Source organism: Triticum urartu, chromosome 5 (assembly GCF_003073215.2).
Source record: "Triticum urartu cultivar G1812 chromosome 5, Tu2.1, whole genome shotgun sequence".
NCBI lineage: Eukaryota > Viridiplantae > Streptophyta > Magnoliopsida > Poales > Poaceae > Triticum > Triticum urartu.
Window position 1 is genome coordinate 599,511,646 of NC_053026.1, and position 12,819 is coordinate 599,524,464.

Sequence of the window (12,819 nt, forward strand, 5' to 3'; positions counted from 1 at the left end):
CAGCGGAACCAGCTGGTGACCGACGGTGACTACTCCCGTCGACCGCAACGTCTCTGCTAAACAAACCACTTCCCCGCATATTCCTCCATTTTTAACCCAGGAAGCTTTCCAGCATACGAAGCCATCGCCGAGGTCGACAGCCATGGAATGGACGTAAGCCGTGCATCAGACGCCGCGTAGACGTCGCCCGGTGGACATGCCCCGCCCCGCGCGCGCACGGCACAACACACCCAGGACGCAGCGCGTACCGCCCCCGTGCTACGTCCGTCCGTCCGTCCGTCCGTTGGTCCTCGGCGACAGCGGCCGCGGAGCAGCTGCGTGCATGGCGCGGCCTGGCTGCATGCCGATGCCATGGAACCTTTGGGAGGGCAGAGCGGGTGGGCTGGTCGTGGCTCTTCCTCTCTTATCCGGAGGATCGGAAAGCGACGGCGCGCCGGCCGGTCGCCGCCTCGCGCCACCACCCGTCCTCCTCCACGTCGAGCAGGACCATGCCTGCACTGCACGCTGATTACACTACAGCGTCAGCGCTTATTTCCAGCGTTAGTTGGCTAATCCCGTCGAGTTCTCGACGATTGCTCCGTGGCTAGCTCCGTTGGATCGATGCAGGTTTAGTCGAGGACAGCGCGTACGTCAAAGACAAGGAAAAACCCGGGCCATGACAAGGACGATCACCTTACTCTATCGCTTAGCTTGGCGCCAAGTTTATTTAAAGTTGTGTGGCCTTGGATTAATGCAGACACCCGTGATCAATCCGCACACGAACACCCGCTTTGCTTTGGGTTGGAGTGGAGTGGCTGACATAACAGGCAGAGCTAGCATACATGTCCATTACGTACACACGTAACGTACGTGGCTAAAACTTGATGCGCCTAAAAATGGCGACGAGACTTCGTGAAACGCGGGGACGATGTGTGTTCCGACGTCACGTCACGCACCACGGAGTACGTACATCATCGCTCGTCGGGAGCCTATCCATCCGACCGATCTCGATCGAGCTCCCAACATTTCCAGGACACACCGGGGAGCATCTTTCCATCTTCTCTCCTCATGTGGACGGACCCTGCTGCTGCTACGCGACAACAACCTGGGCTATGGGCATGGCACGCCACAAATATCTCGAGTACACAACAGGGACTTGCTCGACTGATTATCTAAACCCATGACACTGTCGTGTGAGTAGTGGACGTGGATTACCAAAGCCCGGGCACACAAATTTACAGTCTACACGGCTACACCAAGCTATAAAGTTGCAAAATTCTCACACAAAAGTTGTTTGTTCTTGGCATTACAGTCTTCTCCTTGGTTGTTACACTACTCACACACCCATGGCCCACGGGGCTAGTACTACACAGCTGTGAGTCAACTCCAAGATGCATGCATGCATGCATGCATCAAGAAACAAACATGCATTCGCGTGTCCATTCCCATCTCGATTTCAAATTAAACAAGAGCCCACTCGCGATATCGCCAATCTCCATAGCGCACCGGCGCACGCGCGCCCAAAGCCCCACGACTTTTCTTTCAAGCAAAGGGAAAAAAGATATTGGGGGGATCCTAGACCAGCAAGTGAATTTTCTTTTCTAATGAGCAAAAAAAGGTCCTGCTATAGCCAGTGGCGGAGCCAGAAATTAAGATTAGGAGGTCAAATGACACAAACTTTGAATTACATGGGCCAAACTACACTAATGCATGTATTATTATCTAAATTCTACACTGTTCGTTGCTATATTAGTATCAAATCAGTGATGTTGGGGGGGGAGGGGGGGGGGGGGGGGGGGGGGGCAGGCCCCCTGCTGGTCCTCCCTGACTCTGCCACTAGCTATAGCCTATAGCTCCGATGATTGTTTTCTCTTTCCAATTCCAACTTCAATCCATTTCACCCGGACTTCCTTCTTCCTCCTCCCGACGGGCACCGCTCCTGATCCTACTTGCGTCAGGAACCTATCAACGGTTTGCCTCCCTCGGTGGCGACGTCGTGGTGTGTCTCTGGCGAGATCGCTAGTGACACCGCAACTGTCTCAAGCTTGGCTTTTGTCTAATCCAAGCGGTGGTAAAAAAACGTACATAACGCCCCCCCCCCCTCTCCTCATACAACGTCATTGGATTGAGCTCTAGATTATGCTGCTCCTCTCGGCAATGCCTCCTATCTAGGCGAAATGGACCAAATCAAGAAGAAAGAATCAGTTCGGCGGAAAAATAGGAATTATATTATCAACGGAGACCCAAAAGAGGTCTAGGGGTCCTCCCCCCCTCCTCCCGTCCATCCTCCTTCGCCAATAGATCGTCGACCGGTGGGAGTCGTAGTTTCCTCTCCCGAGGCATTAGTTAGGCCTCCGTCTGACTGTGGCGAGAGAATGGTGTCACCGCAGGCGTGGAATCCACCTCCCCTCATTCCGGTGATGCTTCTTCGTATTGCTAGGAAGCGTGTGGAAGATGGTGTGTCCTAAGATCTTATTCTTCGGGTCTGGTGTTTCTTTTGCAGGTTTGTCTCGGTTGCGCTATCCTGCGGAGCACATAACGTGTCTATACGTCTTGATCCGCCGGCTCCAGTTTTGATCGGCGAAGGTTAACCAGACTCCGCCTTTTCAAGGAGTGTGTGAGATTTGTGTTCTCTGGCTCCGTCTGACCGGAATTGGGGTCTACAAGCCCTCTCAACCATCTTCTTCTTCATAGCGGCAATTTGTTACACAAACTACGGCCGCCGACGTCTTCAAATCAACATCGATGACTTGTCGGGCGCTACTTTTATAAGCTTTTTTTGGGTTTAAACAAGTTTGCTCTGATGAAATAGGGACCCAGAGGGGGCAAGGGGCTTTGCTCAGCAAGGGTGTCTTTGTACACCATAGTGTCAAAGAAACGTCTTACATTATCGGACTGAGGGAGTACTTTATAGTTTATATACTGTCTTTGGACTTTTCAAAAAAAATATAAATAAGAACAAGGCTTAAACGAACATTCGCAGCTGCCCCCGCGACACGTACGTGTCATCCGCCGGTACGCGCCACGGGAGACAAGCCAGCCCCCACCTGCCATCGCCTTCGCCTCACCCACACCCGGGACAGATGGACGGATGAACGGACTGATATAACCACACCCCATCACCCACACACACCACCACACCGCGCACTGACACAGCAAGATCGAGTCAGTCAAGAGGGCGAGGCGTGCACTGCTGGTCCTCCTCCTCCCGCGCATGGTGCCCCGTCCCCGCCGGCCGGCGCCGACACATGTTGCATGAGCGGCACGCACCACCCTCCGCGTCCGACGACGAGGACGATGCCCCAGGGGCCAACGACGAGGAGGGCACTCTGGTGACCACCACCGCCAGCACCACCAACACCACCTTCCACGACGTCGACGAGGTGATCGAGGTGCGCGAGGTCCACCCCCTGTCGCCGCCGCACCCGCCCTTCACGCCGCCCACGCGCACCCTGTCCGCCGCCTCCACCGCCTGGGACAGCGCCAGCAGCCACCGCTCCGTCACCTCCGAGGAGCAGTTCATGACGATGAGCCGCGAGTTCACCGCCATGGTCGCCGCCGGCGCCGGCACCGGGGCGGCCAACAGCAACCCCAACAGTAACAACAGCAACAGCAACCACCACCCAGGCGGCCCCTACGACGGCGGCCCCGACCAGCTGACCAGCATCGGCGAGGACGAGCTGGAGGAGCACAACCCGCTGGCCATCGTGCCGGACAGCGGCCGCCCCTTCGCCACGCCGCCCAGCAGGAGCGGCGGCAGCAGCGGCAGGGCGGCGCGGCTCGACCTTGAGGTCGTCCCCGCGGCCGGCCCGCCGGTGGAGGCGAGCCAGGTGAAGAAGGAGGAGGTGGAGACCAAGGTGTCGGCGTGGCAGACGGCGGAGATCGCCAAGATCAACAACCGGTTCAAGAGGGAGGAGGTGGTCATCAACGGCTGGGAGACGGAGCAGGTCGACAAGGCGTCCGCCTGGCTCAAGAAGATTGAGGTAATCATCACTACTACATGAACAACAAGATCCTTCAGATTCTGATGAAAATCTACTGTGGAATCCTACTTGCTTTGAGCTTAATTTGCATCTAGCATCATCTTTCCTTGCAACCGAGAAAACAATTCTCCAAGCTTCACAGCACTCCTGTCAATTCAAGAAAGAAAAGTAGTAGAGCATGACAAATTAATACAGCAACTAAATTGCCCAAAATTAGCACATGAGATTAGGTAGACCATCGATGGTTGATGCAATCAGCACATGAGATTTGTGCACACTGATTAGCGAGCTGATTTTTTTTCTCCCAGATAAAAAGGAAGTTCCTACGCCTAGCAACACTAATACAGTACCCCTTTTGAGTAGAATAGTGTAAATCTATTCTTGCTTTGAGAAAAGGTATATGAATCTCCAAGATAATTAATTAGATAGAGGTGTTACATCAGAGCATGGCTGTCTCAATTGCCCCTTTTCTTGTGGGTGCGTGCATGTGAACATCAGTTCGTTTTACAGCTCAATCATGCAACTTTCTGCGCCAAAAGGGAGACTGTGTACCTGTGAGATTATCATGGACCGTTAGCACGTTCATCTCACGGCGATAGGACTGTTCTATGAGAGTGGCGGCCTTTGTCCGGGAGAACCACTAGTAGTGCATGTGAAAATCATGCTTGCTTGCTGTCCAGTTAGTGTATCCTATCTGAATGTTCATCTCGGTCACTTTATGTCTAACTGTGATGGATCCCACGACCACGCGTGCAGAGGAAGCTGGACGAGCAGCGCGCCAAGGCGGTGGAGAAGACGCAGAACGACGTGGCCAAGGCGCGGCACAAGGCGGAGGAGAAGCGGGCGTCGGCGGAGGCCAAGCGGGGGCTCAAGCTGGCCAAGGTGCTGGAGCTGGCCAACTTCATGAAGGCCGTGGGCAGGGTGCCCACCAAGCGCTCATTCTTCTAGCCCGCCGGCCTCCTCAACTGGAGAATCTACGTATGTGTTTTTGCCTATAGGTCGTAAAGGGCGTGTGCTGCTGCATCCGATCGGCCGGGAAACCTAATTGTAAAAAGGATTTGAAACCTGCTGCTGCTGCCTCCGTTGTATACTGGCCGCCGGTGGCGATCACGGATCACACGGTGGCGCTTTTTTGTTTGGCTTGTATATGCACGCAAAACTGGTGTGAAGATGGAATGAATAGTGTGTTTGCCACAAACCTGCAAACATTCAGAGCATTTGTTCATATGTGACACTGCTGGTGTGGATCTTTACCTTCTTCATTCAGTTCTGTATGTATATATCTAGCTGAAAGTCGTCGTGGTCCTTCTAACGCCTATCAAGAGAGAACCAACAAGTTGCATCAATGGCTGATGGAGACGACTGTTACTTGCCCTTGCACACACCCAGGATCAGGCAACAAGATGACCCACACCCTTGTGTGTTCCAACGAAGACGGCCTAGTTTTTCAGTGGTGGACAACGTGCTGCCCGTCGATAACGAAGTGCACGGTGTCCAATCTTGGATTTCTTAGTTCTGCAGCGACTTTATTATTATTAGTCTTCAAGCTACAGAGTCCGACCTTGGCTTGCGTTTTGTTTTCTGTTCTTGAGATTTTGGGGATTTGGCTTGCGTTGTCTGAACTCGAGCTGGCACTTTTGGCCACAAAAATAATGCTGGGCACTGTGCGGCCGTCGAGTAGGCATCATGGTGAGCGATGAGGAACCTGCGCCGCACGTCACCGCATTCGCCATTTCCATTTCCCTCGTGACAAGGCCGGTTAGTGGAATCATCATTTTATTCTATCTATCTATCTATCGCCTGAATGGCGAAAGCGACCCCGTGCCTGTGATTGACCCAACTAGACGAGGGAGGGAGGGATGGGCCTTGTCTGGCATCGACACGAGGCCGTGGCTGTAGGCATCAGGCGCTGCCCGGATCCCGCTGGCGCTTACCGGAGTCCAGACACAGCCGACGCTGACGGCCACCGTGCGCGACGGGTTTCTTTCGACGTGCCAGGCTAATCGAGACCACGATCGACGGAGACATGGAGGAATGTAACCAGATAACTCGTCAGTTTATTCCAACTCCTATGGGCGTAAACGACCGACCATTACTTTTAGTATTCGCTCTGAAAGAGATATAGCTCTGCCTAAGCAAAACAAACTGAAAAGAACTACGAATGAAATCAATAAAAGCACACACAAAACAAAAATGCATCCTTAACGCCAACATAAATAAACATATAAAATGTTCAGAGGAGATGAAAAAGAAAAATGTGGACAAAAATTTAGGACAGTGATGAAATTCTAACAGAGCAAATCAAGTCATGAGTCTTTTATCAGCTAAAGAATCTAACAGAGCCTGATGACTGCCGTACATTATACCATCCGAAACTCAAACACGCACTAGTACAAGTTATCTTTGATGACGCAACTGTACATAAACATCAAGCTAGACGATCCACTTCATCGACGATGAACCTGCCTGTTGCACGTTATTTCCCGACGACTGCCCGGGAGGGAGGGGGGCTTCATGACGACGAGTTCCTCCTAGCCGCATAAACCCTGTACGCGGCTACCCCCACAACACCTATAGCAGCTCCAACTGCAGAGTATTAGAATATAAGTTAGTACTTGAAGGGCGCTTTGCTCCACCTATCATCATGCTCCACACCCACGAATGCATGTTCAAGTAATGGTCTAAAGGCATACAAAATTGTAATTGAGTAGCAGCATTTTGTCAAATGCGAGCTATCATGCCCGTTGACTCGATTCCCTATGGAACCCACCATACCTCTAAATCAACCAATTGATTCACATTGTTATGGACTTCTTAGTATTTTATTGAGATGATATTTGGTTAAATGCGGATTTAGCTACTGACTACTAGTAAGAAAAGATTTGTGACAAGATCATGGGGTTTGACTTGCCTGAAACAACCATGAGGGAACGGTTCAGAAGTTGACGGTATTGCCTGCGTGATTTACCAGCTTCAGTCTCTGGGATGCTCAAATGGGGCCGCTGTGCTGCGTGAACTATTCGGCAGAAAATGCTGTTCAAGTCTTTCAATTTCACACTGATGGGAATTGGTGTTTCAATTCCCATGTCTTGGCTCACCTGAAATTAGATAGATTTATGATTACTCTGTAACAAACATAAACAACTAGACTATCCATGGATTCTAATCCATTCACCAACTACAATGGTAAATTTAAAATGTCAAACGAAATGGTATTGGAGCTTACTCTGGTTGATTCCTGTAGAGCCACTGGAGATTGATCAAGATCATCCTTAGCAGCAACTATCAGACAAGGGACTTCATAGCCAGTGTTTTCTCCATGTGAAGCCACTTGCACAAGCAAATCTCTTGCTCTTTGCCAAGAAAATTCATCACAGCTGCCATTTTAAAGGTGTCACATAAGGAAATTTATGTAATATTGAATAATACGTCAGAGTAAGATATACCAGGATAAGCAAGATTTTCAACTGTCATCTGTACCGTTTACATAACCAGATGAATAGTTGAACCAATTAAAGGTAATCAAGGATCAAAGAGATTCATTTTTTACTGACCAAGAATCATTTATTTGATATGGCCAGTAAGCTATTGTGTAACTGAAATCAGATTGCAATACATGAATGAACTAAGTTCATGAGATCTTGCAAATAGCATAGAATGGTAAACCTAGTTTCCTTCCAAAATGGGCCATCAAAACCATTGAGAACAATTCAAAAATTGCCAGCATATATATGACACAAAGCAGAAAACAGTACAATAAACAGGAAAATAGCTCGGCAGAATGGATACCTATCGTAAACAAAGACTGCCACATCACAGGGTGCCAAGGATTCCTTGTTGTTTAGCAATGATCTGACATCACCTTCAGGAATCTCCCGCAGCACAAGTGTTTTTCTAGTCCCCTTCAATAAAACAAAGATATAATGAATCTGATATGAACATTGCAGAGTAAGAGTAGAAAAGCATCATTACAGATTACCAAGAATTAGAAAATGATAAATCTCAAAGCTGCACTCCGCAGTCAAATTAGAAACTGCTGAAGTTAATGTCACCCTATCGTCTCCACTAGACCATCACATATGATTTCTGGAAGGCTCTCTCTCTCCCTCTTCCATGTCCACCAAAAATGAAGATGACAAGAGGGAAAGGGCAACATTGAACTACTGTACATGCCATTGGCAGAGAAAATTTGGGTTGTCTTAATTTCTGTCACTATACTCGCGTGAAGTCTTGCATCATTAAGAATAGAATTATCATTTATCAGAATGTTTGCGGCAAACCGGTCGCTGTTAGTTGGCAGAGCATCAGTAAGAATAGAATTATCATTTATCATTAAGAACATGCCATTTATCAAAAAGTGCAAGCAGAATACAAACATAAATTTTGACTACTTACATCAGATGGTTCAACAGTATTTGCGGCAAACCGGTCGCTGTTAGTTGGCAGAGCATCAGAAGGTTGCCTGCAATGAAGATAACAAGTGAAATGGAGTTCCAAAAGGAATAAAGATGGTATGAAAATTCATGGAGTAAATACAGAGAAATGCATCAAATACCTTCCAAGGAATGATTGTAGCAATGCAGTCTTTCCGGCACCTTTGGGACCAAAAACATAGCACTGGAACACATTTCTTTGAGTCTGCTGCTTTTTACGGTCCACTCGTCTTTTCCTCGTGATGGTGAATGCTGAATTAAAATCACCTGAATAGCCGACATATACAAGGTTCGCGAAACTATTTGCTGGATCTAGAAGTGTCATAAGAGCCCACTGCAATTGTAGGAGATACTAGTCAGCAAAGGAAAATCTACCGGTAATCTAGTAAGAAAGAATATCACCATAATATACACAGGTGTTTTGTCTACAGGTTTCTAAGCACGTGTCCACAAGATTAAACTGGTGTAGATATGCATGTAAACATAAAAAACACTACACTAACACTAAGAAAAGGTTTTCTTGCCTGGAAACGTTCCACATGTTTTTCAAGGCATGCCACTAAATACTATGCATCTTAATCATAACAAGCACAACACTCCTAAAAGATTTCTATCCCATTTTTAGTTGGTTTATGTTTCTTATGTGTTCGATATAGTATATATAATCTCTTCTGTGGATTCGTTTGCATATGACGAACTCAGATGGGTGCAGTAATTCATATTCCCTCCATCCCAAGATAAGTGTCTCAACTCTAGTACAACTTTGCAAGTGTCTCAACTCTAGTACAACTTTGTACTGAAGTTAGTACAAAGTTGAGACACTTATTTTGGGATGGAGGGAGTACAATGGTTACAACAAACTATTGGGCTTTCTCAGAGATTAATTGAGCTCATTGAATGGTACAAGACAGTCAGAACAATGAATAAAAAGATATGAGATCCGAATAGAGCATTAGGCTGTTGAATCCAACCAACAAAACAGCAACCAACGGGCAGCGTTAAATATTATTGCACACAAACAGTGTAGCACAAAGGGAGTGAGAGAATACCTTAGAAAGAAATCCTTCAAGTGATAGCCCACCCAAGACATTCCTTTCAGCGCAGTCTTTATATAGATCAGAAGTCCATGGGCTGGAATAATGATATGTGAATGATAAGCAGAGACAAATGACTAAATAGACTAAACTTGAGAACCATTTAACAAAAGTAAAACAGATGCATCTAAGATAAAGTAATACAGGGTTACTAACAATATGAGTAAATTATGTAAATTACAACAAATTGTCTCCAATTGTGTCAAACTAGGATTAAAATTACCCTTTCTTTTAGTAAAGAACTTACTTTTCAGGTGCAGTTGAAAAAAGATCATCCAACTCAGAAGGTAGCAAAGCTTCGTCCTGGATTTGATACATAAACACATTTTCAGAAATGCTCCAACACATAAGTTTTTTACTGATAAGATTAGAATGAAAATGCCAAGAATAACAAAGGGCACAGCAATATTTAACATTGAGGATAAAAAACAATTGTGACGATCAATACATTAGACTTACATTATCTATGTCAAACATGTTGAATATTCCTTTCAAGTAATCAATCACTTCATTTGTCAATTCCACCGTCTGTAACAAAGATAGTGATATGACTTTAGTACCAGAGAAATATTAGAGACCAAACGTATGGCAAATATAAAACACATAGGTAAGTGGCTAGTGAAGCTAGGATTGCAGATACCCAGCATACAATTGAAATCAACTATCAACTTACACGTAAGCCATTATAAGAACAACTTTACACTAAAATATATGTGCACTTAAAAATTGGTCTAGCTTCAACTGACAACAAAATGTGAATAGCTGACAGTAATCAACAGAACATTACTTGATCAGGAGCTCGCTTGACTGACGTTGGAATGAAGTCATCTCTAAGTTTGATTTCATTATCATAACCAAATTTCCTCAATACTGTCCATGTAGTTTCCAAACGACCTTTCTCAATAAAAAGAGCATGAAGGAAAAGGAACCCAGTCAATGTAAGGCCGCTATCATTTACGCCTTCAGGCATCTTCTCTTGAACAACTCTCTTCACGCCTGAAATTTCAGTAGGCTGGAGAGGAGCACTGAAACATCTGACCTGCAAAGCAATGGAAAGGAATTTTAGTACCACCATACATAGAAGAATGTCAATAAAAGACACTAGTCAGCCTCATGTTAATATAAAGGAAGAATGGGCAGCCTGAGTGAATACAAACCTGAAAGTCATTGAGCTCCACATCACTGAGAGCTCCATCCCTGTCGTGGTCACATAGAATGAATATCCGCTTCAAAGCCCTCACACAGCGTGGCTTTAGAGATTGCGCCTCTTGATCAAATAGAGGAGCTGTGGGGTGAAGCACTGCCTTCTGGGCGTAGTAGAAGACCTCAGGCACCTGCGGTTCATAAACTATCTGTTTAGTAAAACCTACTCGAGCATAGTATCTAGAATTCTAACACAACAATCAAATTATCAACTGCATAGTTGAATTAGTACTCAATCAAATTATAAAAATGCAATGTTGGAATATTAGGCGAGGCTGAGCAGCTGCTGGCATCAGCATTTTGATCATTCTAGTTTCATTCGTTGTGAACAATCAACGATTTGACATAATGAAAGTGTTACCAATATTGCCTAGATACAGAGACAAGAGGGGGTCTTCCTCACCTGGATCTGGCGAAGCGCGGAGCACTCAATGCAGGTCTCGATCTCACGGAACGACTGCATGATGGGCGCCATCGTCTGCTCAAGGCTGTTCTGCTGGTCGTCCCTCAGGTCCAGCTTACACCCCACCACGATGACAGGCGCCTTCAACTGCGCAATCACAGAAACATTGGACAGCACAGATCAACACGGGCAACCCAGGGTAAAATCACCAACCATGGCGAGCCCAAGGCTGCGGCAACCACTAACCAAGCCATAGAGCCCGAGATTACCTGGATGCGCCTGAGCTCCGGGAGCCAATAGGAGCTGAGCCGGTCGAGCGTGGAGAGCCTGTCGCAGGCGTAGGTGAGCACCACCGCGTCCGCCGCCTGGCACTCGGCGATCAGCTTCGGCTTCTGCTCGGGGCTGCAGCGCGCGCACACACACACACACGCACACGAGGACGACGGGGTCAACACCAAATCAATCAATCCGCGACGGAATCGTCAAATCTGAGGCGGGGCGGAATGGGATGGGGGATGGGGGGAGGACCTGGAGGAGGTGTCGACGATGGTGATGGGGACGCGGTCGGGGAAGTAGTCGGCGGGGAGGCGGGTGTGGGGCATGACCTTGGGGACGTTCTCGGGGAACTGCTCGGTGGCGACGGCGACGACGAGGCTGGACTTGCCGGTGCCGGGGTCGCCGATGACGACGACGCGCACGCCCGGCCGGCCCGCCAGGTTCGCCGCTGCGGCAGCCATGGTCGCCGCCGCCTCCTCCTCCTCCTCGGGGCTAGGGTTTTGGGGGATTTGGGCGCGGCTGTGTGGCGTGGAGTGTCAGGCGGTGGGGCCGGAGGGGATGGTGGCCGGTTCGGTCTTATGGTGGACGCGACGGAAGGATCGATCTGGTTCCTCCTTGGTTGCTTCGGCTTGGAGGAGACGCAAAGAAAGAAAGAAAAGAAAAGAAAAGGCGATGGAACCAGCGACCGCAACACAGAGACGTCGTGCTTGCTCGCTCGCTGGCTTCGGGCCTGCGAGGGCTCGTGAATGATGACAGGTTGGACCTTACATGGGCCGGGTAATGACTTTTTTTTTGGAACGGTTTTGCTAATTTTTCAAAAAGAAAATGCTATTTTGTCAGATGACAGGCAATGCAAAACAACCGTGTGATACAGTGGCGGAGGACCGTGTATGGCTAGGGTTGGCGGTCGCCCTACCTCGGTTTGCCTGGTGCAAGTAGGGTGCAAGACGGCACATCACCATGGCGGCGTTGCCTGTGGCGTACGTTCTTTTTTTCTCTACTTTTATTGCTTTCTTCATCATGAGCCGACTGACACTGTTTGTTTTGCAAGAGCTAATGCCCATCGTCGTTTTCTTTGCCCCCTCCCCCCTCCTTTGCTTATTATCATGTGGACACGTTGCCCCATAATGCTTTATTAAGCTTACGGAGGGAAGTCTGAAGCATCACATACAACAAGTGAGCCAGGACACCAATTCCTTCACTGGCCAATAATGTGCCACAAACCATCTTCATTTTCATCATTACTTTTTTTTTCTTTCTAAAAGGCTGCTAGAGTTTTGTTGTAAGCATCACCGGCTAGAAAATGGTGATCTACGAGTGTGGAAGAAAAGGAAGGGATGCCCAGGGGTGGTGAAAAGTTCGTGGTGTGGACACTCTCTACATAAGTCAACTTTGGACTGCGGTACTCACCATTCTGTAGGGCCATCTACCCTCTTGCTAGTTGCTCC

General features: G+C 48.1%; 2 protein-coding genes across 3 annotated transcripts; one reads left to right on the top strand and one right to left on the bottom strand.

Annotated features, from left to right (window-relative positions):
• The first annotated feature begins 3,095 nt into the window (after positions 1-3,095).
• On the top strand, positions 3,096-5,179 carry LOC125511090 (remorin 4.1-like). Its single transcript, XM_048676374.1, has 2 exons — positions 3,096-3,962; positions 4,719-5,179. Exons 1-2 carry the CDS (start codon positions 3,228-3,230, stop codon positions 4,908-4,910), a joined length of 927 nt encoding a protein of 308 aa, XP_048532331.1. The 5' UTR covers positions 3,096-3,227; the 3' UTR covers positions 4,911-5,179.
• A 968-nt stretch (positions 5,180-6,147) lies between these two features.
• Positions 6,148-11,996, bottom strand: LOC125511089 (mitochondrial Rho GTPase 1). 2 transcript variants are annotated; one of them, XM_048676373.1, is made up of 14 exons: positions 11,624-11,996; positions 11,365-11,497; positions 11,096-11,242; positions 10,647-10,823; positions 10,277-10,501; positions 9,949-10,017; positions 9,737-9,792; positions 9,445-9,526; positions 8,518-8,729; positions 8,358-8,424; positions 7,752-7,864; positions 7,189-7,339; positions 6,874-7,060; positions 6,148-6,548 (listed from the first exon to the last, which is right to left on the bottom strand). In XM_048676373.1, the coding sequence occupies exons 1-14, from the start codon at positions 11,830-11,832 to the stop codon at positions 6,475-6,477; spliced, it is 1,902 nt and encodes a 633-aa protein (XP_048532330.1). In that variant the 5' UTR covers positions 11,833-11,996; the 3' UTR covers positions 6,148-6,474. The 2 variants fall into 2 exon arrangements, with proteins under 2 accessions (XP_048532330.1, XP_048532329.1); XM_048676372.1 differs by having other exon boundaries at positions 10,277-10,528; positions 11,624-11,994.
• Between the last annotated feature and the right edge of the window lie 823 nt (positions 11,997-12,819).